The sequence below is a fragment of the Gossypium hirsutum genome, chromosome A13 (assembly GCF_007990345.1).
Source record: "Gossypium hirsutum isolate 1008001.06 chromosome A13, Gossypium_hirsutum_v2.1, whole genome shotgun sequence".
NCBI classification, from domain to species: domain Eukaryota; kingdom Viridiplantae; phylum Streptophyta; class Magnoliopsida; order Malvales; family Malvaceae; genus Gossypium; species Gossypium hirsutum.
The window spans coordinates 1,788,643-1,814,344 of NC_053436.1; the positions used below are offsets into that span (position 1 = coordinate 1,788,643).

A 25,702-nucleotide genomic window follows, 5' to 3' on the forward strand; every position below is an offset into this window, starting at 1 on the left:
AAAGTAATTTTTTTATAATAGCAGAGGAAATATATAAATTAAATAAAGATAATTTTTGGTGACATAACCAATAGCATCAACACCAAATTGATTAAAAAGCACCACCGGAGGAGAATAAAAGTGATTTAATTAACCAATACAAATGAAGTCACAATTTAACTATTTCAACTTAAATCACTCTTCCATTTAAAAAAAAAATCACTAGTTTTTGACCGATAATTATATGAACAAGTTTTACACTTTAGCCTACCCGAGGGTCGTATTCATGGCTGTTCTTGGCTCACTGGTATCTATTCCCAATAATTATTTCTCATTGGTAACATCCTATAAGGTTCATTTTTTTTCCCTCGTCAACAGCATTTAAGGATCATTGAATCAATCTTGCTTTGAAGATGCTCATAAATGAAATATCTCGAAATAACACCCCCAAGACAGGAGATCTAATTCTCTAAAAATATATACATATCCAAAATTCAGATGCTGAATTTTCACTTCACCATTAATATGCCTACACAACCCAAATAAACCTTACATCAATTCAGTAAAGTATTTTAATATGAATACATCCATGTCAAATTTTGATTTAATTATACATAAATCCTAATTCTAAGATGGTTTGGCAGTGAATTTAAGGGGAAACAAAGTTTAAATAAGAACATTAAAATCCAAAAATATGATTGGTGTGTAAGTTTTTTTGGTACATGCTCGGTCGTTCCAATGACCGACAGGAAATAATACTACAAATTACAAATTCATGAAATCCTCGGTTTGCTCTCTATCACCACCTCAAAAAATTCCTCTTCTAAATAAAAGAATATTACAAGGCCATATATCACACACTTGAAACACAAAAATGGCATTATTCCAAATTTTGATCTTCACTCATCAGACAAATGAAAAAGAAAGAGGGGAAAAAGAATGAAAGCCTCGAAATTGCAGCTATATAGAGCCCCATTGATCCGTAACCTAAAATGTTTCAATTGAACAGACCTGTTATGACTTAATAGCTGCCCATTGGTGGCATGCCGAAAGCTGGCATTGGAGGCATTCCCATTCCTCCCATGGGTGGTGGTGGTGGTGATGGAGCAAAACCTCCCATGCCTGGCATTGGCGGTGCGGGCAAGGCAAGAGGTAGCAACTGTGCATACATGTTCTGTAATAGAAGGCATTCGAATTGGTTAGAAGATCGTTTAAACCATGAAATAAAGTAGGGATGTAAATGAGACTGGTGTTCACAAGCTACTCGAGTTCGACTCGAAAAAAATTCAAACTTGATTCGGTAATTATCAAGCCGAATTCAGGCTTAGTAATACTTGACTCGAATAGCTCGCCAGCCTTATCGAGCTGTTCATATTTTTATATTATCAAATTACATTATTGCCCTTATAAAATATATTATTAGCCCTAAGCTTAATTATTGGGTCAAGCTCCAGCTTGAGTACAAAAATTGGTAAACAAGCTTAATCGAGCTCAAACTCAAGTAGCTCAATTATATCTTGAGCCAAGCTCGAGCTTAAAAATAGATGTTCAATCGAGCTTGAGCAAAATTTCGAGCTCCAAATTTTGAGTCGGGCTCAAGCTCGAGCTTGGCAATATTCGGGCTCAGCTCGGCTCGATAACACCCCTAGAATAAAGATTAATTTTCTAGAAAAGGGAATCTCTATTTTGACTTTGGAAGTTTCAATACCTGTTGTGCGATCACGTCCTTCTCTTCCTGCTCTTTAGCCTTTACTTCCTTTTGAGCCTCAATCTTGTCCTTGATAAGTTCATCAACTTTGCCAGTGTATTCACGGATAAACTGGAAAAACATATTCAAGTAAGGTTCTGACATTATTTCTCCAAATTACGAAAACTCTTAACTAATAAAACCACAATCAAGTGATCATTCTGAAGAAAAAAACAGCAAAGAAATTACCTGTAATAGATACGGGAATGCAAAGTCAATCATATTGTTTATCCAGGCTAGCTCAAGAGCAACATCTGGTCGAACTAGGTCATAACAGACAAAGAGGCATGATGCAAAGCATTCTTTCTTGCCCTGTACATAGAACATCAACAGTGAAATTATATTCAGCTAAAAATTTTAACCAGCATTACTGTGACAAATCCAGAAGAAAGAAAAGTACCATAATGCAAAACATGCTTTGCATTAAAAGCTTTTGCTTGATTGGCTTTAAGAAACATTTTATATTTTTTTTCATTTTCTGTTCTTGTTTTCTAAGTTTTCATTTCCAATTTTCTAACTTAATAAAAATGTGTTTGGTTAACGAACATGAAAAACTATATTTCAAAATGAAAATATGGGAATGTGTTTGGTAGTGTTCTTTCTTGAAATGTAAATGTGTAAAAGTGAGTCTATTCCTCATGGGTCCACCGATTTGATGACCATAAAATATTTAATCCAATGAGAGCATGTACACTTAAACAAGGGAAAAAACCATGTTATTATAAAGTGAGTTCATATTTAATCCGTGTTTCCATATTTTCTCTATTCTCTTCCTTTTCTTTTTCTGAAAACTTAAAAAATTCCATTTTTTCCCTTAATTTTCAAAATTGGGTATGTTTTCGTGCATTTTCTACAAAATATTTCTCTAACTATGCACCAAAGATGTTTTCTATTTTGTATTTTACTTTTAAGAAAATGAAACTAGAAAATGCTTGTTCTTTCTGAAACCAAACACTACCTTCACTTCCCATATCCTATCGTGTTGTTATCAACAACTATGGTTTTGTACTTAGGCTTGTTCATTTATTTTATACTTGCACCCAAAAGGAAAAGGAGAAGCCAAACTAACATAATTAGAAGCACTGGTTGACCAAGGTGGTGTAATAAATTATACCGTCCAAGGAGACAATCATCTCAATACCAAATCATTTATCGGTCAGCATATATTTTATGCATATCTAGAATGAGTTGAGTACCTGCTCAATGAAGTAAACAAGCAACTCCTCGGCAAGTTCACGTTCACCAGACTGTGAAGCTGTTTCCATTGCATCTCTGTAATGGTTGTCCTTCTTTGACAAGGCAATTGACTGCTTCCATCTACCTGCCTTTTTGTAAATGTATGCAGCAACACGCCTCATTTCAAGCAGTTCATGTTTCTCAATCTAATCGAGCAATTCGGAGTCAATATCAGAAAGCAAATTAACAGCAAACAAAAATGTTAAGAACAATACTTCACCTTTAGTGCAAGGCCAATCTGATCAAAGTTATCGTGCAAGTCAATAGATTCTCTCAATCTATCATAATCTTCTTCCTCCACATAAATCTCATTCAATGCCTCATTTACTGCTGACACGTTGTTGCTCTGAACAGCAACCATGTATGGCTTCACAAGACGCAGATGACCAGCCTGAAATTCAGGAAGGAAATTATCATCATAAAATAAATTAAAATAATACTAAAGTAAGTTGTATTCATATCAATTTTCTGCTAAAATTGAACCTTTCTCATAATGTCAACGACACGGGTGTGATCCACTCGAAGTGCAAGCACGTTAAGCATATCATTGATGAGATCAGGATGTTCTTGCAAGTAGAAGTGGACAGCCTTGTAATAAAGCTCAACACTTGCAACTTTGACTATAATATCTTTGAATTGCATGTGATCCCATGCTTCAGGAGAGTGGTTCATCACAGTAGTAGCAGCATTATCAAACTCATCATACTGGATATACAAGTACGTAAGTTCCTTCCAATGCTGCTGCTCATCACAGGCTCTTATCAGCTTGGGGATATTGAGACGAGTAGAGAACAATTTAATGTGCTCCATAAGCTTCTCATAACGATATCTGGCATAAAGAACTCCCAACTCAGTAAAGATCCCCATGTGTACACGTTCCAATCCTAAACCACTCTCCATGAGAGAGATCAACTCATTGAAACATCCCCTATTTTGATAGTATTCACTAACTTCTTCCAAGTCATCCACCTACAAAGTCAACAAAACACAAAGGTCAAAATCATCATTGATAAACAGTCTCCAGCACACCAACACTAACCGTGTGCGCATACATATCAACTTTGCTGTTTCCCAAAGTTGTAATTCAACATGAAAATTGACTCACCTGTATAATAATGTTAAGACCACATATCTGTGCCAATCGGAATTCCTCTGCATCAACACAAGCAAAGCAAACCTCCTTCCATGTCTTGGCACTATTTGCTTTTCGGGCTGCATCAACGGCACCCTGGAATTGTTTAAGCCTCACCAGTGTAACAGCCAACTTGGCCCAGTTTGATATAAATGCAAATATTATTTTAGCAGCTTCATACAAGGCTTCATCAAACAAACGATCACCAACATTTTGAAGATTAGCAACATTTGGCATGAGAATGAATTCTTCAATTTCACCCAGTCTATCAGTCTTTGCATATGCATAAATGAGTTCACCATCCACCTTGGGCTCCTTGACCTTCTGTCTAACCATCAGAAGGTACCTCACCAAATCAGGGTACACATCAGCATCCTCAGATGCTCGGATTACATCAAGGAACTGAGTAGCATCATCTGCACGAATAAACGATTCAATTGCATCGCTTACTAGCCCCTCCCTCAGTTGTGCCTTTGCCACCTGACTCCAAACAGCATCTTCTTCAACTCGGAATGCAAATTCCACAGCCCGATCGATGCTTCTTATGTTATCCAATAAAACATTGACAGCCTGAACATTAAGGTTGAACTTTTTGAAAATTGCAAATGCTTCTTCATACAGTTGAGCTTCGACGGCCACTTCTCCAACTGCAGGTCCATCAAAATTATCTAGCCTATTGATATAATCCATAACTCTAGATGGATCTGCCTTAATAGCTGTCAGAATAAGAAGATTTTGCAGATTGAAGTTCCCACTGAATGCAGAGTTTTGGAGAACAATCTTCTCAAGAAGCTCAATCAGTTCATGGGGCAGGTCAGCAGTCATGAAAGCTTTAACAGCGGCAGAGACTTGTTCTGGACTCTTGCTTTCTGGCAAAGCTGTCGACACAACCTGATCAATTAGCTGTCTTCTGTATTCATTTTCAGGATTTAGCACCTTCTCCCAAAGATCACCATCCATCCTCTCAACAACATACCTGTGATCAGATGAGCCGATAAGCAACTTAAAAACTAAGATCCAATTAATTATCATAAATAAACTAAATAGTTGCATACCTGGCTTGCAATTTGAACAATGAGTTTTTATTTGTGACATTGATAAGTTGATCATCACATTGTCCTCTTCGGTAAGCCACAACTGCTAGGGTGGGATCACGCTTCTCACAGTACTTGCCAACAACCCGGGAGTCATAGTAAGGGTTGGTTGTGAGGAAATGCTCTGGATTGTTATTGCTGTCAATGATGATTTTACCCAAAGCATTGTGGACATGTGTATCTTGGCTTCCCTCACTTACAAGATGCTCCAAGAACTGTGTAAGTAAACGAAGACGATTTCTGGAAACCGCAAAGCAGAAAAATGAGAATCACATAGTAATCAAGGAGGAAACAAGGACAGAGGATGCAGTAAAAAATTCACCTCTTCTCACATTCCTCCACAAGGGGCTCGACTGGAAGCAAAGAACGGACTGAGAGAATGAGGCCCTTGATAAAATCTTCAGGGCATTCATCATCTAGCAACTGCCCCACCACTAAAGGAGCATTCCCTGGGTTCACCTATCAAAAGAAGTAAACAAACACAATTACTTGAGTTTAAATTAACTTCAAGCAGCATGTCAATGAACATATCTGGAAGGCAATACTACATACCTTCTGAACATAACCTTCAATGTAACGTAACATGTTATTTGTGTAGAGATAGTGAGTGAGATCAGGAACAAACCCAAACCGATCACAAACATTAATCAACGGCCTAGCATCAGGAAGCTTGGCTTCCATCAGGAAGTTCTTTGTCTTCTCAGCATCGTAAAAGTTGGATTCCCTGGTCACACGCTCAACCTCCTTTATTTGTCCAGTTTTAGCAGCTGCCTCGATGTACTTAAAGTGTATATCAGGGTCCTCACTGTCCAATAATTGGAAGGAAACATCATAGTAAGTACTGTATTAGGAATAGCTCTGCTATGAGCAAACAAAGGAAATTTCTTGTTTGCTATATAGTTTACCTTGAGCTCAAATAAGAGCCCAGAAAGAAGTACAATCCTTCATAAGATTTAAACTGCTCAAAAAGCTTTATGCAAGCATCAACACCCAGCTGCTCACAATACTCCTTGGCAACCTGCACAGACACAAAACTTAGCCTTGGGTGATTAACTAAACATTATTAGCATACCATTATACATACTTTACCTGAACAATTATTTGGAGGTTGCCCCTTAGATTAACCAGCAAAAGATCTTTCATGCACTCCAAAGCCCATTCTCGTGAAAGAGTACCAAAAAACTCAACAAGTGACTGAAAATAGAAACATTATTTTAAAAAATGTCGGGGCATCATAGTCACCATTTTACCAAGAGATAAATATAGTAGACAACACATACCTGTGGCTCAATAGCATGTGTATTCACAATGACACGTTTAATATCTGGTAACTCAGTGTAATGCTGCAGAAAACATTTTACATTTAATCAAGAGATACTATTAATTCAGTGTAGAAAATCACACCAATGAAAAATGTACTAATCTTAATAATAATTACCTGCAGAGCTCGGACATAGAGACCAGCTTTCTCACAGAGTTGTGCAATGCGAGGACGGTCATAGTGACTGAACATGCCATTTGCTAAAATGGCATCAGCAACATTTGGAAAAGTAACTAGATTGATTTCCAAGACCTGAATAGAAAAGAATGGAACTAAGCATATGCTCTTTTCAAAAGAAAGAAAAATACAACCAAAACTAGATTAGCATAATCAGCACAACAAGGAAATAACCTTAGTTTGTAGAAAAGCATGCTCAGGCAGATTAGGCTTCAAAACGTCTAATAGAAATGCTGTAGCCTCCCGTATCAAGTTCCTCTGAAATCAAAAGGCAGATATCCAAAGAAATCAATCTCATGAATTTCGTATAGAAAAAGTAGGTTATTTTGAAAAACAATTCATCAGCTGTAAACCTGAAGAAAAAGATCAGTAATGGTGTTGTAATCAACTGGGCAACCTCCCTCCATTTGAGACATCATCAATGCAAAATTTACGGCTCCCTGCAAGTAAAACAACAATTGATAATTCATCTCCCTCTAAAAACCTAGTTTCCCCATGGAAATTACACATCCAATCTCACCAAAAAGTCCATAATACTAACACCTATTGATCAGCAAAACATATATTAAGAAAAACTCCTAATTTAATAAAAATATTCATAAAACTAACTTAAAAGCTTTTAATGAAAACACATAATATGTTTGAACATATTTATCTATTGTTTGGGTGACTCAAATTAAAAAACTTCAATACTTCAAACACTAAACACTACAGAAAATAGAAACAAACCTGTGGATCTGTACGAAGAATTGTTTGCAGAAGGAATAAGTAATCAGGAGTGTACCCAACCTGAGCAAACAGATTAGAGAGATCAGGTATCAATCAAACCAGAAAATGCCAATACAAAAGGGAAAAAGAATGTGGAAATCACCTGCTTCGAGTAAATCAAGATTTTATCAAACTCCCTCCGTTCTGCAAAAGCTGCAACAACTTTTGGAGTTGCCCTAGCTTTAATATATATTTTTAGAGCAAGATCATTATCTACAGTCTACCCCGAAATCCAAGTAACAATTAGAAACAGACAAAAAAAAAGCCAAATCAGTGCACTGCTTTTCAAGTAGAAATTAGATAAAATTGAATAAGGTGCTAGTTCCAGTGGGTACAAATCAAACCTTCACAAGGTCTCCAAGTTCCTCACTACATTCCAACTTATCTTCAGCCAACCAATTTTCCAGAAGATTTTTCTTGTTTTGGTTTACCACAAGCCGAGATAATTCCAATGACTCGAATGCATTGAGCTTCCCTCTAGTTAAAAGCGTACCAAAGTACTGCAACAGCGGTGGAGTCTGCCCAGCTTGCACAGGAACACTCTGCAGCATTCAGGTAAAGGACTTGCCTCAGATAAAATCAACCAAAAAAACAAAGACATCTGCATGATTAAGAAAGCAAAAATAAGACCTGAAACTTGGCAACTGTATCAGGTGTACGAAGGATCCCTTGTGGAGACTCTGCAGCAAGCTCAGCAGCTTCTTTATACTTCGTTTGAGCAAACAATTCTTGAAAACGTTGAACAACCTGAGATATCCAAAATCACAGAGTCAACGTTCTAGTATACAGAAAGAACAAAGTCAACAAGAATAAGGAGCTAAATAGCATAACAGATCCAATTGATTAACTTATATTAGATATTACTGTTAGCAACAGCACTAAAAGCTACCACAAAAGTATTCATTTACTTTGATTGAAGACATAAAGTATTCATTTACTTTGATTGAAGACATAAAGTATTCAATCTCATTTTCTATAATGCAATCTGACCAGATCACATCAAAGTAAATATGCTAAAGTAAAGGAAGAAACAGGAAGACAGAATGTTTTCAGCCTCAGTATTACAGCATGATTGAAAAAACTCCCACAATCCATGGAGAAAGTTAGCACAAAAGTATCCCTCCCCTTCACTTTGTTTATTATATTTAGATTTTTCCTTTGGATATTATCGTCTAAAACTAAAAGCTAAAGTAGATAATATGAGTCTCATACCTCTCAATGATCATCCCAATGCAAAGATACCACTGAACAGAAAATTAGAAATCAATTGACTTACCAGGTTCTCTGCACCAGGAAGGTTTCCTCTTTTAGCTAGATTGACAGCAAGCTCCAAATTGTTCAACTGAAACAGAAAGAACCAATAATATATTTAAGCCAGCATGTCTGACCATAGTGGTACGAGAAAACAAAAAAGTAGAAGACATAAAACATACTTGACCGCTAACAAATGGCACTATTGTTGCTTCATTTACAGTAGCCAGCAACACCTGCCCTCGCCTGTTGATGGCATAAAACCCTCCCGCTGATGTAGCTTCAGAGGTTAAAAATATTGGATCTGGACTGATCCGATTTCTGTATACAGCACTTGCAGTCTCTAGATCATAAACAAAAAGCAGTCCTAGCTTGGTGATAACATAGATCAAACTATATTTGTGGGATATCTGCCAATCAATAGAAGCTTCTCTTATTATCAGCAAAACAGTATACGCTTCACAAGAAAACTAAACAATATAAAGAAAATTTTATACTACCTGCATTGCAACTGGAAAATCATCTTGAAAATCTGGTGGAAAGAACAGATCTGCCTGTTTCTTTGAAAACGATGGCTTACCTGCCAATACAGAATCTGTTCTGTAAGAAGATGAAAGATAAAAGACTGAAAGACACACAACCCAATACTATAGCTACTATATTGATTAAAAGAACAGTTATTAAACATGACCCCATCAAAAGTTCAAACTTAAAATAGTCTTGATCAGGAGTTAGAGCTTGCAATGGATGAAATTTTAGGATTATGAACTAAAATCCCACAAACATTCCAAAGTAGTGTCCCCACCGAACACAAAAGAACTTCTGATTGTACTTTTGTTCATTCCATCATTGAAGAGGCAACACTGTTTGTTTCTTTCTTTCTTTAATTTTAATTCTTCAGTTATGTGTTCATTCAAAAGACTTCCATGTCCCCCCAATATATAACAAGGAGATAGCAAAAGTATAAAGGACAGCAGAGAAAGCAGACCTGGCTGCGCACCAAGCTCAATTACATGCAATTTTGATGTAATCTGACCGGCATTAAAAGTCTTCGTTGCAAAGGAAATTAGAATAGAAGGATTCTCATTTCCTGGAACCTGCTCAAAATAAACAAATTACAAGCATGTACGATAAGTTGCTCTTCATCAGGGAATATAACATCTAGTGAAAGAGAGCAAGTATAAGAAACCCCTGACCTTAAATTGTGCAAATGAAGCAGCATGTGCTTCAAGAGCTTGACTACGTTGCTGATCAACAGAGAAAAGTTGCATGTTCCCCTTAACCAATTGCGGCCTCTGACAGAGACAAGACACAGTCAAAATTGAAACTGTATAGTGACAGCAAACATGATTTTCTATTAGAGAGAATTTCACAAGTAACAATGATTATGCAAAGAACTATTCTGATAATAGTAGACAGAATGAGGAAAAAGGAAAAGGCAAAGAAAAATAAAGAGGGATTACAGAATGCATATCCAAAATGACAGCCTTGAGATAATCACATATAATGAGTTGCTAAATTAATTCACAGAGTTCACCTTAGCAGTTTGAAGTGTGGGCCACACAAAAACCACAGCTTGAATAACTTCTTAGGCCCAGTTAGCTTAGATGCATTATGAATATGTTACTTCAAAATTCAAAAGTTGTTTTTTGGGACACGCAACAAAATTACTTTATATGTGGCAGTTTTCTGTTCTTAAAACTGAATTCAAATGAAGCAACATCCTCTTCTTCACAGCGAAAAAGTATCACCTTTAGAAAGCATTAATAAGGCAACCACATACCTCAGGTGCACCAGGGGCAATTCCAATCAAAACCAACCACTTCTCAGAAGGGTCACATTTATAGTTTATTATCTGATTGTTCACTAAATTTGCTGTTCTCTCAAACATTTTAACTGGTACGGAGTCGCCTGCCAGGAGTAAGATGCAATGAGACGCATAACAACAAAGAAATTATACAATAAACACACACACACATTCAAGACAGAAATTTTTTGAGACTAACAAAGCAGAGCTGCCTGTGATACCAGATAAGAAAATAACACCTTACCTTCAATTGACCAATGATACACAGAAGTTTGCGTGACTAGGCCAAGCATTTTTGGGGAAACCCATTTCCAAAATACAACCTGGACAAGAACCCAGGATGGTTTGATAAGCTCATGCAATCAAGTTTACCATCAAGGAAAAACAATGAAGGTGGAGAGCCAAAAAGCTAATGGCAGAATGTAATAGAACCATTACAAAGAAAATTTGAGATAACAAATGAATTTGACCTGTTCAGGCATCTGATGTGACTTCATTTTTGCTTTCATCTCTATGTTAAATATTTGCAAGTGATCTTGAGTTGTTCCCGGCAGTTGAGCTACAAAAAGCAATGTCAAAGATAATAAGTATGCTGCATAGATAAATACAAAATCAAAGGAAACATAATACTAGAGATATTGAATTCCTTCTCCATTAAATTGAAGCAAGTTACAGGAATATATGTACTTCATGACCTCTACTTGAAGCATATATTTCATTTCTTTGCAGACCCAAATTGAAGCAAAATTTTCTATACATATAGACCCAGAAATTTTTATATCTGTGTCGTAATCTTGTTTAAGGTATTTTATATTACTATGAATTTTGAATTTGAGTCATATTCGTGTTATTGTTCAATGTAGTGCCATATTTTATGTTGTGATTAAGTTATTTTTTCATCTATTATTGCCAACTCTCTATATGAAGAAACTAAAAACCACTCAACACTACTGAAAATTGTACCAGGCAAAGTAAACAAGCAGATGGGCAGATACTGAACCGATCAGCATGCTGATAAAACAGTGGAGCAGAAAAGTGTTAATCACTATAAATGCTGTAATTCAAACGCACTATGATGCCATAAGCAGGATTCTTCATTAACAAGTATGGTATCACATTCTTTGTTCAATTTAGAAAGCATAAAGCTAGTAGCAAACTAACAATCAAAAGAAGCCTAAGTGTCAATTCAAACAAGATTGTACTGCACAAGTGTTCCATAAAAGATACTCTCATACGCAACTAGGTTCTTGAACAGCCAGAGCCTAATCTAACAACATAAGAAAACCAGTTTAATACCATTAATCCACTATGAACTCTACAGTCATATAAAACAGACATATTTAATATACAATCCTCTAATCAATAACAAAAATGCTACATAATCACAATCAATTATAAAGCAATTCAAGTGATCTAATAAAAAACAAATATCTTCTGGCAGTAATGATAACTGACCTTTCAGAGCCAGGATTCTAGAATTTGGATTCATAAGAGCAGAGTCCGCTGTAATAGGCCGTCTCAACGGCTGCATCGGCATGCTCATGTCGATTATCACAACACTATTTTGCGGTGCAGTTTCTCTCACGCAAATATACTTATCAGATTCCATAGTTACATTCGTGAATGTAATGAACTGCGGATTAATGCCAATGCTTGGCAACTGCAAAACATCACAACATTCATATCACTCAAAATTTTAACCATTTCAAAGCATATAGACAAACTTTAAACCAAACATAAGCAGATGCTAACAGATATTAGATCCAATGAGGATTATGAAGTATTAGATTAAGCTCAATAACAATTTACAAACCATAATTCAGCTGAACTTTCTATAAAAACCAATCGAATCGAAACAATAGTAAAATGACAAGACTTACAGTTAAGACCTCCTTCATGGCAATAGGAGCATTCGCAGCCGCCATGGTGGCTCAGATCAACGAACGAGGATTGGCGAATCGGGAGCAGATCTACGCCCGAGATCAAATCTTTCAATTTGCGAGTCAAAGGAAACACCGAGAACGAGTCGCCAAAAGAAATGGAAAAACTCTGCCAAGAGATCTGAAGCAGGGATTAAAAAGAAACAATTGAAAATCTATTGAGAAGATAAATGAAATGAAGATGGAATCTTGCGGAAGAACTGAAAAAGGAAAAAGAAGCAGAGACCGATCCAATCTAAGCCACTGATGATGACACAAAAGCGAAGAAGGAACAATGAGTAAATTCCATTAGTCCTACAGCATATGTATTAAAATAAAATAACGGGAGGTTTTTTTTTTTTTTATGGTTAAAATATCCCATAAGTCCCTATACTTTAATTTCTAAGAATTTAGTCCTCTACTTTTTAGATTTCAAAATTTAAGTTCAACTATTAACGCTGTTAAAATTATTTTGTTAAATTTATATTTATTATAATGTCATTTCTTTAGTTACATTGATATCAAGTATTTTTTTTAGTTTTAAAATGTCACACTAACAAATTACAATTGTGTATTTACAACATTTAAAATTTTAATAAATAAATAAAATGTTATAAAGAGTGATGATTGTATTAAACTGGTATTAAATATTAAAAAAATTAAAACCTTGTTTTGATCTAAATAACACTTAAGGAGTATTAAATGGTGATAAATTTATGTTAAGTATTTTTTAAAATAATTTAAATTCAAATCTCAAATGTTGTTATATATATCTCAGACATTATTATAAATGTATAGAACAGAAAAAATTAACGATGTTAACAATTAGACTTGAATATAAAAATCTAAAAAGTAGAAGGACTAATTCGTATAAATAAAGGTAAATGAACTAAATTTTAAATTTGTAAATAGTACAAGAACCTATGACATAATTAACCTTTTTTATTTATGGGATCATATTATAAAAACAATATATTATTGCACAATTAGGACTCTCTATAACAACCTTTCATAATAGCAATTATCTTTATTATAAAACCTTATTTTTGTTTTTTTATTTTTATTTTTTATAACAACTTTTTATCGATAACAACACTCTTTATTACATTAATTTTTTATAATAAACTTTTGTCTTAAATTTTAATAAAATTAGTTCTACTCTTAAGAGAAATAAAAATAAAAATTTTTAGTTAAAATATTATTCTCATAAAATGTTTAAATTCTATGTAAATTTATATTTATTTTATTTTATTAAATGAAATTGTATTTGTAAATTTTATTAAAGATGAAATCTAAATCTCATTAATTAATATTATTAATATATTAGTACCATATCAGTGAACGTAAGGTCTTTTATTTGATCTATTTTGTTTTGTCGTTATTTTTAAAATATATTTAATATATGTAGATAAAAATATTTACAAATATTAAATTATGATACTAATAAACTTAAATATAAAATTTTCTTTAATAAGTTTCCTAACAAAATAAACAATAAAAAAACTATTCTATAAATTAAATAATAGGGTCATCCCATATCATGTATAAAACGATTGATAATTCAAAAAATCCAAAATAAATAATAAAATTTAAAATTTAAATTTAAATTTAAATTTTTGGTATCCATCGGTACACCATATTTCGGTTGGTACAAGCAAAATCAACCGGTACATACTGGTACGGTTGATATTGACTGAAACTTAAAGTTTGTTGTTCTGGTTTACTATCAGAATGGAGCATTACAGTAGGTATGGGCAGTACCAAAACAGAATGGACTACCATGGTTTCAAGAGTAAATTAGTTGTAATGTTAAGATTGAAGTTTTTGCATTTTTGATATTGTATCGAGTTTCATCATGTGTAAATACAAGGGCGAAACCAGAACTTTTAAGAAGCCAAATTTAAGTTGTAAATTTTTACGAGAGCAAGGATGTAATTTCAAAATTTTAATAGTTTATATCTTTATTATTTTTAAAGAACTAAATCAAATTTTTATCATTTTTAAGGGATAAAGTGTAATTTTACTATTTACTAAATTAAAATATTGGAAAACTTAAAAAATCAAAAGTAAATTTTTTTATTGTAAGAAGATCGAGATCCTGCTAACCCCCAAACGCTGCCCTACGTAAATATTACATGGTGACTTATTTTCTTATTTATTATAAGATTTAAGTCTCATCATGTGTGACATTGATAGATTTGTTTTGGTTTTGAATCAAATATATTTTGATTTTCAATTTATTTATGCTTTAAAATAATTTAATTTTAGTTATAATAAATATATTATTTATTTATTTACTTAAATTGAGTTTGTGAACTTAAATTATTATAATTTCTCATAATTAGATGCATTTTTATGGTCTTTGCATTGAAAATAACTTCAAAATATAGGTTAAAATATCTAAGTGTTCCCTGTATTATAGAGATTAAATCAAATTAATTTATTTATTATTAAATGGATCAATTTAGTCCTTATACTATTAAAAAAATCAAATAAATTCAAATTGTAATAAAATTTACATTTAGTCTATAAAAAATATCTTAAAATTTACTTTTTTTCTCAATTGCATTCCAATTAAAAAAAATCCATTTACAAAATCATACACACTTTAAAAATCTTAACTTTGATAAATAATAAATATTTTTTTTAAACAGTAAATATTAACTCTATTACAAACTGATGTTATTTTATTCATTTTAACAGTACAATAACTAAATCAATTTATTTAATAATAAATGAACTAATTCAATCAGATCCCTATAATAGAAAAATCTCTCGACTACATTCACATTAATATGTATTGAAAATGACAATTACTTTATTTATTTTTGCTAATGTTTTTTGGCATCATTGACAATGTGGCTACATGGAATTATCAATGTCTGATTTGTTAAACAGCCCCTGCATCCTAGCTACTTAATAATTCCAAAAATAGAAAGAAAACAAAATGCACCACTTTGAATTTTCAAATATTATACTTTTCTCAGTGACTATAAAGCTATTGACTCAGAATTTTACATTTATTTTATTTGATTTTTTATTTTTTATTTTATTATTTAAATTGTAAATCTCAATTTTTTAAGTGAATTAAAAATGTTTAACTTTTTACTAAATATTGAAAAAAATATCAATCAATCTATTTATATTATTATCTTTTTATTATATTTAAGATTTTAATTGAGTTGGTGTCGTTTATCAATTAAGTCTCAACTCAGACATAAATTTACCAAAAGCCTCTTATTTTTATAAAGCAGATGATATTATTTTAAGGTTAATTTTGTATTTTCATATAAAAAAATACTTACACATTACAAGATTTGAACTCGAAGTGTTATAAAATTTAACAATTATTAAATGGCTTAAACCATAAAATGATCATTAAACTGTATCATTTTTTCCTAGTCGATACTTAAAATTTTTTTTGTCATAAGTGATGCCTAAATTATACTTTGTTACCTAAGTGATACTTAAATTATATTATGTTATCCAAATTTTCTCAACTATTAAAAAAACTCTTAACTAATTATTTCATGGCACGTAGTAATTTTTAACTAAAAAGTTTGAAAAATTAAATATTATTTTATTAAATCTTTTTATAAACATATTAATTTATTTTGTTCTTCACTTAAGATCTCTAGTGATAGAAAATTTAAAAAAACTCATCAAAATCCAATTTTCGGCAACTAAATCCAAATTTCAATGAGTTTCTTTTTCGTTTTTAACCTCTATTTCGATTCTTTTCTCATCCCGATTCAAAACCTGTACATTATTTTTCTTAAAAAATAATTTTTTATATTCTTTTCTATTCTTTGTATAAATAATTGATGTTGGGTGAACTTATATAATAAAAAAAAGTCAAATAAAGCATGAAATTCTGATTCTAGAAAAACGCTTAGTAGGAAAAAAAAACAGTAAAAAGATTGCAAAGAAAAGTTATCTAACAATTAAAAAAATGCATTAAAAGAAAAGAAAGAATGATGGAAGGAGAGAGCTTAAAAAAATTGAAAATTTTAAATTTAATTATTTTTTTTTTATAATTTAGTTTAATTATTTTTTTTTCAATTTATAAGTGCCACATCTCATCGAATGATTGGTTAAGAGTTTTTTTTTTTTAACGGCTAAGGTAATTTGAGTAACTAAGTGTAGTTTAGATACCACTTTAGGTAAGTTTATATATCACTTCTGATAAAAAAAAATTAGGTACCTTCTTAGATAATTTAAGTACCATTTTGTGATTTAAGCCTTAAATTTCACTTACAAAGTGAGTATGACATAATGTAATATATTCTTTATCACTAAATTAAACGAACCATTTATTAAAAGGGTAAACTACACCTCACCAAACTATTAATAAAATTACATTTTGATTACTTAATATAAAAAATTATGAAATGGTTACTGAATTATTCGAAAGTTTTCATTTAAGTTGTTAAACTATTTATAAGTTACGACATATCAATGACTTAAATAAAACTTTTTGAATAGTTTAGTGACTTAAATAAAAACTATTAAATAACAAATAATTAAATTATATTTTTTTTTCGTTTCATAATTAAAATAAAATTTACTCATAATTTAGTAATTAATGACATAATTTACCCGAAACATAAATTATATGGGAAGATGACAAAACATAATAAATGAATATTCAGAGGTTGAATGGTGAAGAATCCAAATATTACCATTTAAAGTTGGGCGGACCCACCCTGCCTTGGACCGCTCTACCAAACTTTTGTCTTCTTGGGTTCAAATGCGCTACGCGAATCTACTTTTCTTTTGGACGAATTACAAAACTTGCTTCAATTCCAAGGAAAATAATACAAATTTTTATTTGGACAAAAACCAAAAGGAATCTCCGGCCCGTGAAGTTCTGGTCTGTAAAATTAGCCCAAAGTTATTTTCATTTGGGCCGACATTAGGTTGACCAAATATTACCATTTTTTTACAGATTAGGTGGACCAAAAATCGGCTGGGGTATTGGTCATGTGAGAGGTAAAAAATTAGTTGATTTGTAGATTTGATCTAGATTGTCTTAAGAAAGAATTACTGTAGAAATTTTTAATAGAAAATGATATTATTGTTGTGCTCCACTCAATGCTCAATGGATCATTTCCGTCAGTGTAAAACATCAACAGTAATTGACCTTCATTGTATCTTCGAAATTTATTTGTCAATAACTCTTTTGCATACCAAAATATAAATGGGGACGAATAGAATCTTAAAAAAAAAATGGCATTGATACACGCCTTAAAACTTTCATCAATTTCTCATAAATTTATTTTTATCCCTACGCACCAACACCTAAGTTTCAACTTTTACATTTGGGTGCAAGAGCACTTTTTGACAACACTTTTAGGGTCGAAAAGCAACTTTTGAAATTCAATGGTATATGAGTTTCGATTCAATTGTAAAATTATTAAAAACCCGTTCATTTTGTAAAGTAACAAATATTATTTCGAAAATATTTATGTCTTCATATTTTAATAAATCTAAATTCAACATACTATGATTTTTAATATCTCACCTTCAACCTTATACATCAATTTTTTATAAATTTATTTCATAAACTTTTTCACCCAAGTAATTAATATATTATAATCTAATATTTATTATTTGAAAAATTACTATTTACATATTCAAGGGAGCCTTTTGCTTTTGGTGGTTGTTCAGTAGTTGATGTCGTCTTTCCTGGAAATCGAAGCAGACAAGAAAGAACAGCGGTTGGGTTGGCAGATTTGTTTTAGAAAAATGTCCCGTTGTCGTGATATCAAAGCTGTCAACTGTCAAGTGGGCACTCATGCTTAACAACCTTTGCTTTACCACATGATTTTAAAAGTAAAACCGGTGATGAAATCAGTTAAATCATTAATTTTTGATTTTATTATCAATTTAGTTTTAACTAAATGTATAACTCTTTTATTTAAATTACTATATTGATTGATTCTTAGTTAAATCGATCCGATCGACGGATATGATTCCAACAATTATTGTATTTGAAACGGGTTTTTATATAGGAATTAGTTTAAATTTATCCATTTGTTGTTGAATAGATTAATTTAATTTTCTTTTACTAAAAATAATTAAATAAGTTCCGATTTTAATAGAATTAATCTTTATTGTTTGAAAAAAATATCATTATGGTTTAATACTATCAATATTTTTGTGAATATTATTTGATACACTAATGGTGGAGTTTATTTATTTTTAATTCCGTTAGTGAAGTTAAAATGTTGTCATGTATGCTGATTGAATCTTAGCATGATTGACATGGACATTGTTGCTAATGCAGAAGGACGTGGGTTTGAGTGCGTTGAAACGTATTATCTTTCCATTTAAGGGTTGAAGAGGATCTATAGATAATTCTAAGCATTGTGTCAAAAAAAATAAATATAATCAAAATCTATAAGGAAATTGTTCAAAAAAAATTCTTTTTCTCAACGATGTTAACTTTTGAGGTAAAATGGGTAACGAAAGTTAAATTTGAGTGCCACATTTGAAAAAAAAAGTATCATTTTAAGAATACGGAAAAAATTAAGGATTATTTTTTGGATTAAGCCTTTCAATTTTACTAGTAGAAAAGGACCTCACAAATACAAAGACCGATAAGATTAAAACCATCAGCATGTCGCATTGCTGTAGTTGCCCAAACGAACGAGCAGCTTTGAATTTGAGAAGGGAAAAAGCAAAGAAAATGGAAATGCGGGGTATCGATCCCCGTACCTCTCGCATGCTAAGCGAGCGCTCTACCATCTGAGCTACATCCCCTTTTGTTTTTCTTTATTAAGAAATAAGTACATTCAAATTGTATTTTACGATTAACAGTCTTTATTTTCATTGACATCAGATTCTACAAGAAAGAAGTCCAATGCCAAATAAATTAGTATAATATTTCTTCTCTACAATCATTTGTCTTTTCCTTATAAAAATAAAATTGTAGAGAATTTCCGCTTCACTTTCATCATATTAACTTACTTTTTGTCTCACGTTACAATATTGTTATAGTATTTAATTTCACCACCACAGCTGTTTTTACACTTACCACAAGTAGACACACTGTCTATCCAAACTCACCCTAAATATGTAACTCATTTTTATTTGTTACTTGCTACTTACTTAATTGATGATCCATATCTTAAACTTATATTTTCTCATAGTATTTCAATGTTTTTGGAATTGAACCAATAGTTGAATTGACTAAGCAACATATTTTCGATTTAACAATTATTATGAATTAATAAAATTTCATAAAAATAGTTATTTAAAAAATATAAAATCCAGTTCAACCAATCCCTACCGAGTCGCAGTCAAATGAATTTTTGTCTTGTTTCGAATCGGTGTACCAGCTCCGAGATTGAACTAAAAAAAACCTGAACTTGAAAAGATCCAAACCCGAAATAATCTGACTTGAACCCACCCAAACTCGCCTGGTTGCCACTTCTACAATTAATTTTATGAACTTGATCACATGAATTATAATTACTTGTACATTTAACGATCCGACTAAATTCTTTCTATACAAGTGTAATGACGTTACACGCATTTGCATTTACCTAATTATGAACGTAAGTGAATGCTTTAAAACATTTATTATATAATCATTGATCCGGTTGAATTGAAATATGTATAATGTAATAAAATGAATTATACTATAAATCAGACAATCATTAATTATATGAACATAATTGAATGCATTGTATAATTAGCTCGTTTTTCCTCGTTCATCTCTTCCCCTTTCTCTACGAGTGAAGTATTGGTTAAACAATTAACTTCAACCTTCAATCGAGTTATATTTAAACTCAACTGAATTAGTCCTTATATTTGTGACAGTTTGATTTTCTCTCAAACTTCTTACATTTAAATGCCTGTAGTTAAATGTTCCAAAAACAAGATTATAATACATTTTTGTGTATTAGGTTAATTAAGTAAATGGAGGAAAGAAAAGAGAAAGAAATTACACATAAAGTAACCAAACATGACATTATTAAAGAAGAAAAAGTGCTTGTATATTAACCTTTATTTCCTCTTGCAAAGTTTCCAACATATGCTTTAATTATACAATTTTGTGTGCTTGGGCTAAGTTTGCTCAATGAGTGATAAAATTTAACATTCTTAGACTCCCTACTCCAATCACCATTAAATCAACAATGGCACAAAATCAAAACTTTTTGATGATCCATATGACTGAAGTAATAATGGAGTCAAAGAAAAAAAAACACTTAATGGATAACATGAGTTATGTCTATAAGTCACGAGTTAGCAATGATACGTGTGTAAAGGAATTCATTCCATATGTCGGGTAGTCCGGGAAGACACCAATGGATACAATCTGCAAAATTTTCCGGGTCAGATTGTTGTTCTGGTGTCAACATTTTACCTTGACGAATTGTATAGACAGAAGTATGTGCATCTTTTCTGTATTCCGACAGGCTTGTAATGTTAACAAAATGAACCTTAACATTCATATTTTGAGTAATGTTGTTGGCAATGACAAGTAGTCGACGGTCTGTGCCCACATCTAGGTACATTGACTGGTTGAGAATTGGGGTAGTCTCTAAGGCACATTTGATCCCATTTGGATTGTTCCAATCCAAGCTCCTACAAATATATGAACCAATTAAATTAAACTTCGGGTTCAAAGTTAAACGAAGGATAGAAGGAAAACCAGTGATCTATTACTTGATATGAAGAGGAGACATGCTGTTGAAGAAGACGGTGGTTTGATTCGGATTCACATTTTCTTCAACCCATTTAGACCAAGTTTCCAATACTCTCTTATACGCTACTGGACGTTCGATCTCATCGTATTCGGTGTCGCCTCGGTCGAACGATCCTCGTCTGGTACGCACACCCACATCAGATCCATTAAAAAGGAAAAAGAAAAGAAAGAATCAAACATTGATGTTAATGTTTTTTCAACCACTTACAAGACTTTCATAGTGAAAGTGTTCATCCACCAAATGTATGTATTGAAGATCAAGTAGTCCACATCTTTCCAATTCTTGCCATGTTCCTTGATTGATTCAGGCATAATTATACGATCCAAGATGCTGTGTCGTTTTGGGTCATCTGAATTTGATTGAACCAAAAAAGGAGCCCAATAAAACTCCACTGTTGCATTATAGTCCTTCAAAGACAAAAAATAAAAATTGTCTGAAAATCATGAACTATGAAACCAAGTGTTTTGCAAGCTTTGTTCATATGGAAAATTTTTTTACCTCAATTCTGAACACAGATAAAGACCCAGATTTGTTCAAGCTCTTATTTCCAGCAGGGACAACAGATTGAACCAGACAAATCATGGATTCCCATTGGTTCCTGTTTAATGAATCTCCAACAAACATAAGCCTTTTGTTCCTCAACTTCTCAAGGAATAATCTTGGTTTAAGCCTAGTAACAGACAAATCACAAAACAAAAACTGTCAGAATCTATCAGTATCTTCAAAAAAAAGTGTATAAAGAAATGGTCTTACTTGGGTAAATTACAATCTCTAGGTTGCCATCTCCAATTCTGATACATAGAATCTTTTCTTCCATTCCTCATGCAAGTAACTTGTGCCGTAAGAAACTCACATTCATCTTCTTTATATAAAGGATATGTTTCATTGTCGAAAACCCATTGTCCAGTGAAGAGGTCACAATCTTCTGGAGGTAATTCAACGTCATCATCGTCTTCTTCAACCACTGGTATTTCAATCTTTTGTTGCTGCTCATCATCTTTCACAACAATGGATTCCTCCAAGTCATGATGATGATCATCATCATCTGGTTCCTTTGTTGTTTCTTTCGAGTTCAATGGCAGAACCACATTTTCTGGGTTGTTGGCTTGTTTGGATTGTTGGTCTTGGATTGGGGTAGCTTTAGGGGTTGAAAATGGGAACTCGGCTATGGACTTGACGTCCTCATCGTACATGAAAACCCCAAACAAAAACACTGTGAAAACCACAACAAATATGGGAAGATTGTTGTTGGTTTTGCGTTGCTTCATCGCTCTTCTTTCACTCCAAAGAGTCTTACTTTACAACACGACCTGGTTGCATGAGAAGAATATATAGAGAGGGGAAAAAATATGAAGAAATACACATGTTAGGAGACCATACAATTAGGTTTATTTCGGGTCAAATTCATGGAAGGTCCTTCTATTATAAGTATTGCTTCAAACTAGTCCATTTACTGGTGCAGTACCTAAATTGATCTACTTACTAATGACTAATTTGAATCATTCCCTATAATAAAAGGACTAATTTGAATCATTCCCTATAATAAAAGGACCTGACAGGTAGTTTCACTGCGTATTTTGTTTAAATAAGGGTTGGTGGTGACAAGGTGTTTTTCTTCAAAATGAAAACTGGTTAGCAAATATTCTGGTGGAGGGAGAGTTGTCTTTCTCAAGTTTTCATATATATATTTTCTTTTACATTTCTTTTTCAATCAAAACAATCTCCCCCTCAGAAAGAAAGCTCAAAGAGTGATTTCAAAGCTTGTCTTGGTTGGTCTTAATCCAAACTATAAGATACAGACTTTGAATATTGGTAGGTGTGGTGTTGAAAACTATTTTCAGGTAGACCCAAATTTCTCCATTACATCCTGATATGGAAGCTTCATCAGACATGGAAACCTGTTGTCTATCCTCCAAAAACTTCAGGTTCTCACCCCCTTGGAATTTGGAACTCAAAATGGTCAACAGCCAACCTAGAGAGGATGGAAGAAAAATGATGTATTCTAATCAGATGGTTTTGAGTGTGATTCTTATGTGGGGTTAGATTAAATGAAGGGCCCTGATGCATTTCAGAATCTGTTTCCCAAGTGGGGTTGGATTAGTTTGCAAACGTTGCAGAAGGTCAAGCGAAAAAAATAATAATCATTCAATCCTTTTCGTGAAGAAAGCTTATATCAAATAAAAAAGATGATATGGTACTATTTTTAAGGGTTAATCTATTATTTGGTACGTAAGTTTAGTTTTAATGTTCAATTTAATACTTAAATTTTTTTATCTCAATTTGGTACTTTAGTTTGGTTTCAATGTTTAATTTGATATCCAAACTAAATGACATCATGTTACTTGATGAATGTTTGACAAGTGTGCTCTAATAAAAAAACATAGATACTTAATTGGAACAAAAAGAAACTCAAATATCAAATTGAAAAAACTCAGGTACCAAAGTAAATATTGAAGTCAAACTCAGCTATCAAATTGGACGAAAAAAACTTAGGTACCAAATTAAACGCTGAAACCAAAATTAGGTACCAAATAGTATATTACCTCTATTTTTATATTCTTTTATTACCTTTAACTCTTTGTTACTCTCAGGGTTAATATACTATTTAGTACCTAAGTTTAGCTTCAATATTGAATTTGATACTTGAGTTTCTTTTTATCCCAACTTGATACTCGAATGTGCAATTTGATACTTGAGTTTTTTCTTTGGTCTTAATTAAGTAAATGTGTTTTTTTTTAAATTAGAATACACGTGTCAAATATTCATTGGACTGTTTGATTTGGGAACCAAATTGAACATTAACGCAAAATTCAAACATCAAATTGAATACTAAAACTAAACTCAGGTACCAAATAGTATATTAACCCTTATTCTTATGATAAAAACTTGATTTTGAGTTCTCCTATTCACCCTTTAAAAAAACAATTAAAGGAGCAAAATCCAGTAACTTTCTCATTTCAAAGGGTATAACTATAATTTTCCTTTCTTTAAAGTATAATTATGGTAAAATATTTCACCTAATCATCCTTCCAAATGTCAATGTTTTTAGTTGGTGCAATGTTCATAAACCTCCCCAAACCAAAAATTATTGTATATTTAATATTATATTTATATATATATACATATGTTCTTTTTCCCAACAAAATCTTGTATAAATAAATGATATAAAAGTTGTGTGATATTTATTTGTCCACAACGCGTGGAAAGATGTTTTATAGGATAATAATTTAATAAAATAACACCTTTAGGTAAATATCACATTGGGTGACAACCACATTAGTTTATTGAACATATTTAGTGTAGTTTCAAGATGTTTAATCTTTTTATTTTTTGATACAATGTTTAGAATTTTTTATAGTTTTTTCTCGATTCTTAAATAAAAAGATAATAAGCTTCAGCACACTCGAGCTAAGATGTAATCGAATAAATTAAATATTTTTAAAGTATAAAAGTATTAACAATTTAATTTAATATAATTTATATTTGGGTTTGAGTACTTCACTTCACTCTTTTATGGGGGTGGTAGTTTTGAAGGGTGGGCCATCACTTTTATTCCAAGCCAAGGAAGCTATAGAATACAATACCTTACAATTAAAGATTCTTTTTTTGCTTTTGCACTTGTTTTCAATATTCTTATCTCTAGGGTCCATCTACATCAATTTAGGTATATGTACTTTCTATAATTGATTCAACAATATATTTTCTTACTCAACGTCGTTGTAAACATTAAATAATTTGGATGAATTTTATATGGGTTAATATTTGATTGTATTGATAATGTATATACATTATCGATAAATTAGATGATGAATAAACCTATTTAAGGGATAAGATATCTGTTCAAGTCTAAAAATCTATCTAATATATGGAAAAAAGACCCTTTAAAATTTAAGTGCCAAATAATGTAAATGAAAGCATTGGATGCAATTATAAGGATAGATGATAAACAAGGATTTACATTCAAAATTTTCTTGCAAGGAGATATGGACTAGTTGTAGCCTACATGCTTGTACAATAAGCTCCCACAATTGCCTCGACAAAGGACAACTACCAAAGAGATGGTCCCAAGTTTCCTACTCTCCATGCATAGAATACAACCAGGATCAATTTGGTTTTCACTGAAAGCTAGTCTGGTATAATCAACCAAACAATGAAAGAATGTCTTGGTATAGTAAGGCTTCCCTAGATCAGCTTATGCTAAGGGTCTTTTGCTCTCCTCTATCTAGGCTTATCTTAGGCCTTGCCTGGCCGAAAATTAAAGGCTTAAGCCTCAACATTTTTATCCATAAAGTGGTTGTGCTTGCAAGATACTTCATGCTTTCAACCTATAACGCTCGATCCAAGCCACCCGTAGTGAACCTGCTTTGATCCAGAAAAACCATAAATTCATTAGAATACAAACATTATTCTAGAGAATTAGATCCTTCACTCTAATAATCCCTTTACACTTTGGATAACACATTCCTTCTTAACTCACTTTGGCCTCTTAGTTGAGCCTGTTTGAATCTAGTGCCCTAAATATAATCTTTTAATTTTTTTAATAGATTGATTTAA

At 32.2% G+C, this 25,702-nt stretch overlaps 2 protein-coding genes and 1 non-coding gene across 4 annotated transcripts; all 3 read right to left on the reverse strand.

Moving 5' to 3' along the window:
* Positions 1–644: 644 nt before the first annotated feature.
* LOC107919459 (clathrin heavy chain 1) lies at positions 645–12,739 on the reverse strand. 2 transcript variants are annotated; one of them, XM_041084425.1, is made up of 31 exons: positions 12,679–12,739; positions 12,393–12,573; positions 11,968–12,172; positions 10,983–11,071; positions 10,757–10,835; positions 10,489–10,616; positions 9,902–10,000; positions 9,694–9,802; positions 9,206–9,285; positions 8,888–9,115; positions 8,731–8,796; positions 8,085–8,201; positions 7,799–7,996; positions 7,558–7,674; positions 7,416–7,475; positions 7,040–7,126; positions 6,861–6,944; positions 6,627–6,761; positions 6,469–6,531; positions 6,278–6,382; positions 6,094–6,206; positions 5,741–5,993; positions 5,511–5,647; positions 5,150–5,428; positions 4,068–5,070; positions 3,446–3,931; positions 3,183–3,353; positions 2,923–3,108; positions 1,916–2,038; positions 1,688–1,798; positions 645–1,153 (listed from the first exon to the last, which is right to left on the reverse strand). In XM_041084425.1, the coding sequence occupies exons 2-31, from the start codon at positions 12,435–12,437 to the stop codon at positions 1,001–1,003; spliced, it is 5,109 nt and encodes a 1,702-aa protein (XP_040940359.1). In that variant the 5' UTR covers positions 12,438–12,573; positions 12,679–12,739; the 3' UTR covers positions 645–1,000. The 2 variants fall into 2 exon arrangements, with proteins under 2 accessions (XP_040940359.1, XP_040940358.1); XM_041084424.1 differs by having other exon boundaries at positions 12,393–12,730.
* A 6,384-nt stretch (positions 12,740–19,123) lies between these two features.
* Positions 19,124–19,196, reverse strand: TRNAA-AGC (transfer RNA alanine (anticodon AGC)). The gene has a single exon. It is a non-coding gene; the product is annotated as a tRNA-Ala (tRNA).
* Positions 19,197–20,417: 1,221 nt separating this feature from the next.
* Positions 20,418–22,798, reverse strand: LOC107918821 (protein ESKIMO 1). The gene is made up of 5 exons (XM_016848405.2): positions 21,902–22,798; positions 21,647–21,818; positions 21,356–21,555; positions 21,108–21,266; positions 20,418–21,026 (listed from the first exon to the last, which is right to left on the reverse strand). Exons 1-5 carry the CDS (start codon positions 22,414–22,416, stop codon positions 20,678–20,680), a joined length of 1,395 nt encoding a protein of 464 aa, XP_016703894.1. The 5' UTR covers positions 22,417–22,798; the 3' UTR covers positions 20,418–20,677.
* Positions 22,799–25,702: the final 2,904 nt, after the last annotated feature.